At 43.7% G+C, this 5,998-nt stretch overlaps 1 protein-coding gene across 1 annotated transcript in view; it reads right to left on the reverse strand.

The window, feature by feature from the left end:
- SEL1L3 (SEL1L family member 3) overlaps positions 1 to 5,998 on the reverse strand; it is a 77,484-nt gene that overhangs the window by 47,535 nt on the left and 23,951 nt on the right. The window contains exons 12-14 of the mRNA XM_019526566.1: positions 3,310 to 3,429; positions 2,947 to 3,087; positions 2,007 to 2,069 (exon numbers count right to left, since the gene is read on the reverse strand). Of these exons, the coding sequence (XP_019382111.1) occupies positions 2,007 to 2,069; positions 2,947 to 3,087; positions 3,310 to 3,429 (324 nt within the window). The remainder of the gene's footprint in view (positions 1 to 2,006; positions 2,070 to 2,946; positions 3,088 to 3,309; positions 3,430 to 5,998) is intronic.

The raw sequence follows: 5,998 nt of genomic DNA on the forward strand, positions 1-5,998 counted from the left end.
CGAGCCAGTCTTCCCCTCCACCACAGGCACTGCCAATATGGGCTAAGGCCATGGCAAACATTAGGGGGTCCAGACCCACCAGACCCCAGGATCAGGCAGACAGCCCTCACACCGTGGTGTCTGCCTATCTTGCCGAGCCTGTGGAGCCCCTGGACTGCGACCCCTTGGCCTACTGGGCAACCTGCAGCCCAGTGTGGCCGGATCTGGCCACAGTTGCCTGGGAATACCTGTCCTGTCCACTGACCAGTGTGCCAAGCAAGAGGGTGTTCAGCATGGCTGCTGATGTTGTGACACCCCACTGGCCCTGCTTGGATCCTGGTTTGGGGGAGCAGCTGGTGTTCCTCAAGGTGAACCTCCTGCTGCTGGGGCTCCCCAAGCGCCAGGTGCAGATGGAGTGAATGCCAGCCTCCTCGTTCCATCTGGATCACAAGTTTCGTCTGTCAGTAGCCTAAGGTGCAGTTTCCCCCAAACCCCTGCACCTACCACTGTGAAAGTTGGCAGGCTTTGTGGGCTCCTCAGGAGCTAGCATGTCTGCAATTTTGAGCTCCCTGTGGCTTTGCACATAGAAGTTACAGGTGGTTTGCTCTCAAGAATTTGGGGTGCAGTTTCTCTGCACCCCCTGAACCTATCTTGTTGAAAGTTGCCACACTTTGTGGGCTCCTCAGGAGCTACCATTCCTGCAAGTTTCATCAAGATCAGGCAAGAAATGCCAAAGTTATAGCCAGCTTCGACTTTCCCCATTATAGCCTATGGGGAAGTCAAAGCAGCTCGAATATTCGACTGAGCTTTGACCTCAAGTCAAAGTGGGTCCGCTTCGACTCAAAGTGGATGGCAAATTGAAGCCAGACCCAGTTTAATATTCGACATGGCTGTCAAATCGAATATTACCTGCTTTGCACAGCCCTAGTAAACGTCTCATGTAGATGCACCCTGGGAATCTTGTGTTTTAAAGCAAAGAGAAATGGTGCTCTGAGCTTTTTTATTTCTCCCTCTGGTGTTTAGTAATTGAAGATCTATCTGCTAGCTAAAGTCAGAAATAAACTGCGAGTGGTTTGAATAGTTTGTTTTACAGCTATAAATGTACCAGACACCTGAGCATTATAAATAAGGGCAAAAGTACATGCATTTTTCATTATGGGCCATATTATGGCATAGCCTCTCTGAGTGTTCTGGGCTGTAAAAGGGAGAAGAGACCCCCTAACCTTGTGTGACTAGCCTGGAGTCCTGGGGTTCAGGCATAGAGGAATAAGAAGCTCTGTGCATCGTTACTTCCCCATTCCATAGGAGAATGAAAAGTAAGAAGCAGAGATCTTTTTTCAGCTACCTGACTCAGCTAGTGGAGCAGAGCTGGCACAAGAGGCAATAACCTGCACACAGAGAGAGCTTGTACAATCCCCAAATGTGACAGGGTTCCTGCCTTAGAGCCACCCTTTGGTTCCTTTGACGCTCTTGAGGTGATCAGCTAAAAAAGTTACCCCTTCTGAAGTACAGGCTGCAAAACCTGGTCTGATTCTTAACCCCTCCTTACATTCTCTTTTACACTTCCAATTAATAAGCTCTTATTCAGTATAATGAAATCTCTCCGGCTGATTTCTTGCAAGCAATAGTCATTTCTTTCTCCGATTGGGTTCTGGTAGATGAGTGTGTACCAGTATCTTCAACTATCAGACCAGCTAGGTAATCCTAATGATAACAGAAAGGGGAGGCTAGAATAACTGAGTTCTAATCCTGGATCAGTCACTACATGGTTTTGTATCAGGCACTTAACTCTCCACTCCAAATTTAGCTCTGGTGAAAGCAGAAAAAATTCAATTAACTTCAATGGAATTACTGCTTACTCCAGAATCATAGTTGATCTTATACACCTCACTTCCCCCTCTGTATAACAATCGTTCCTAACTCATACTGGAGAGAAGCAACTATACAGCATTATGGTTGTTTATTATAATAAGACTTCACACTTACAACACTGCACCAATCAACTATTTTTATTACGTGTGTTTTACCTTGGCTGCTGCTTTTTTCATCAGTTCTAAAGCAAGTTTTGTGTTCTTTTTCACACCTTGGCCCTAAATGATAAACATAATTAAATAATACGATACATAATTAAATAATATAAAACATAATTAAATAATTAAAGGATCTACAATATACTCTATTCAAAATTTACACCTACAAATTCAAAAAGTAGTTTTAAGACTTAGATGCTATAGCTTACAAATCATTTTTCAACCTTATAAAAGCAAAGTAAAAAAAGCTGTGTGTATGGCTTTCTAATTTAATATCCTATATTAAGAGAAGCTTAATAACTCACTCATGGAATACCTTTTGTGCATTGTCGAATTACAATGGCAATTTTGCACGGCTGTCTTAATGTGATAGCACAATACAGAACTTTTCTTTTATTAAAATATCAGATTGGGTAAAAGGAACGTCCTTGGGATTTACTATTTGTCAGGTGTGTTACTGCTATTCTTCTATTGCTATAAAACACACTCCTTTCCAAGTTCCCTTAAAACCTAGAACTTTCTTTGTGCATAGGCACATAACCCATCTCAAAGAATAAAGTTTGGGTCTGTTTCATATCCATAACTACAGTACTACCCTTGTTCATGAAAAAAATCTTCTTTGTCAGTGAAGTCTCACCTGCACAATGGTGCCATCTATTGCATGGGTATGACAACATTAAAATGTCCCAACAGGACAATTATGTTAGGGCTGGGTATCCGACTGGTCCAATGAAGTTGGCTCAATTGACTGGTCAAACATTGGTCAAAAATTGTAAAAAATTCCCAGTAGGTCCAAATAATACAAGAGTATCATCATACTATGCATGCATAATATATTAATACAGAAAACATACAAACTTCTCTCAATAATCTAAACTCTGAAGTACATTGATCCAATTCTACCAGTTCTGAAATGAAAATATGAAGCAGGACCTACCTTGAATAACACAATGGCATAATCATATATTAATACTGGGTCCTCAGTTTCCAGTGCACCTTTTCGATACCACTCTATTGCTGCTTTGGGATTTTTTGCCACTCCTTGCTGGCCCCAGAAAAGCATCTGTGCCACTCTTTGCTAAAACAAAACAATACAACCGCCAACTTAATTCACATTAACCGTAAATGTAGTACAAGGGCAGATATTAGGAATTGCACAGGCATTAGAGGTGTCAGGAAGGGAGTGAAAGGTCTGAGTTTGAGGTGCAAAGGTGAAAGCATTACCATCAAGTTTAAAATGTATTTTTAATCACAAAGAAAAGCAAAACAGGAATTCTGTGTGCTGTGCTGCAGCCCATACCTGTGCCACTGCATTTCCTCTTACTGCTTCATATTTTAACCACATGAAGATATCACCAGTTTCTTTGGTTTGAGATTTTAGTAGTTCATCATCCGTTAGCCTAACAGTTTCTACAAGTGCCTGAAAAGAGGGTGAAAAAAGACACAAACAGCAAACTGATCAACATGCTCTTCAAGTGAATACATTGCATGTTTCCTGTTTATGTTGAACATTCTGATAGTCTCTTTATTGGCCAGTTCATTAGGAAACCTCTTTAGCCATTTTAAAACCATTTGCCATTTCTTCATGGCACTGTCAGGCAGACTGCCATAGATGCCACGGCCCTATGTCTATTAGATGTATTTTTTTTAAACTCCCTTCTATTGCTACTTTCTGGGTGCTTCTACATTAAATGTTTACTGCAGAGTAGACTAATTAGCTCTACAGTAAATGTTTTGTGTCTACACGTGAGGCCCCATTAGACCGCAGAGAACTAATTAACTCTGCAGCGGGGTAGTACGTGTAAATCCTGTCCTTGTACTTGTAAAATACTACCCTGCTATGGAGTTTTTTACTCCACAGCACTGCAAGTGTAAATGTTGATGTGACTAGCTGGGGCACAAGTGTGCTTTAGTGAAGGGGCTGCCTGCCAGCTTGCCCCGCGCTGGAGTACTCTTGTGCCCCAGTCAGCCCCTCTACAGCATGTTAAGCCAGGTTGGAGTGGCCCCAGGCTGGCAGGCTCACTCCCCGGGCTCCCTGCCAGTCAGGGCTGCTCCGATCTGGCTCAATCTGTTGTGGACCCAGGCACACATGTAAATGCAGCACCTAGAAGCAGTAAACTCTGGTGCAATAAGCACAGAAGTTTATTGCTTTGCCTTAATGGCACATGTAGACATGCCCCCTGTGTAGTTCCCATGGTGGTAGCAGAAGTAGAAGCATTAGTGCAGATGATGAACTGACTGCTGCTGGAATTTTAATGACTCAACTGTCCAGACCTTCTCTGTATGGATTAAAATGATATGGTTAAAGTTTTAAAGTTCTCTCCTTTGTTAATATACAGATAATTGTAAAGAAGGGACACTACAGAAATAAAAACTAGTAGAGATGCCTGCAGACACACAAGACATCAAACCAGGATGAGTTTCTTTCAAACAGTCAAGCAATACATAATATGCCAGGAGTGAAATTCACAGACCCAAGTTATACGAGGGGCAAGGGTTTTGGGGGGTGATATCTTTTACTGGATCACTTGTGTGGTTCCCTATGTAGTGAACAGGCAGAGTCAGGTGCCTACAAAAGGACTCACAGCACCCACTATGCTAAGTGGGGTGACACCTAAGCTAGCCAATAGGAAACTCCAAGTGTTTATTAAAACCTGCTTCTCTTCAGGACTTGGATGCTCCCGTGTAGGCACAGCTGCAAGAGAGATTCACTACCTGAACCTAATTCCTGGCATCTAAGTTGTTCCTTGGAATATGGGTGACTAGCTGGCTCTTTTTTGTCTTTAGAAATGGGCCCAAATGAGAGAGAGAGATTGGGTCAGGGGAGCCAGACATGTGCGAGAGAGCTCTGTTCCAGTTAGAGTGAGGATGAGCTGACTGGGAGCCTAATGATGAGCACGGTGGAGCAAGGTACTGAAAGCCAAACTCTAGGTATCCAAATACAGGCTCTCAAATCTTTTTTTGACATCAAGAAATGGCAGGCAAAAGAGAAGGAGAGATAAGGGAAACCAGAGTAGGAGAATGGGCATAAGGCTCTAGGAAGCACTGCAGCCATCCCTGGAGATGAAGCCCATTACAGTTACAAGATCTGTCTCCTCAGTGGAATTAGGCTCACAGATACCTATTTTGTGACTCAAAGCAGTTTAGGCAGGAGGTAGGAATCAGATGCTCAGCTCTGCCAAGGTGGTGGCAGCTCTGGACATAAGCAGGAGCAGAATTTTTGGCATGTAAATAAATTTACTGGTGAAAAGTCTGGCATCTATAGTCACTCAGGCATCCAAGGTGAGTTGTGGATTGCTCCATTGGGCATTGCTGCTTAAATTTTGTCAAAGTTGCATTTTAGGTTCTTACAATTTTTTTGGATCTGGCCCTTAACTTTTCTGTAACTTGGTTTTCCCCTTCTGTGAAATGAGATAGTAATAGCTATGTTGTGTGGGGTTGTTACAAACACTAATTAGAGTGTTTGTAAAATACCTGGATGATAAAAAGTTCTGTTTAAATTATTGATTTATTTAACATATACGGTTTCAGCATATTGTTTCAGACACCTTTAATTATGAATATTAAATGATGAATATTATTAAAACATTAAAAACTACTAACATGGATGTCACGGGGCGTGCCCCGTTCCTAAGTAGGAATTAGGGCATCTGCTAATTGCCAGGGCAGCTCAGGTGCTGGTTGCCGGGGCAACCAGAGCAGGTCACGTGGCTAAAAGGGGGCAGGGCCTGGCCTTTATAAGCAGGCCAGGCCACAGCCTAGTGGGCAGTTCCCTTCTGGCAGCCTAAGGAGAAGCAGCTCTGCAAGGGCAGGGCAGGGCAGGGCAGGGCAGGGCAGGGCAGGGCAGGGCAGGGCAGGGCAGGGCAGGGCAGGGCAGGGCAGGGCAGGGCGTTAAGCATGCGGACGCCGGGTGGAGAGAACCCTGGCAGGGGTACGGAGGTTAGCCAGGTTGGCGGGGAACCTAAGCTGTAGCCAAGGGGTTTTGTGTT

Source organism: Gavialis gangeticus, unplaced genomic scaffold (genome assembly GCF_001723915.1).
Source record: "Gavialis gangeticus isolate Ggan-Ray unplaced genomic scaffold, GavGan_comp1, whole genome shotgun sequence".
Classification (NCBI taxonomy): Eukaryota; Metazoa; Chordata; order Crocodylia; family Gavialidae; genus Gavialis; species Gavialis gangeticus.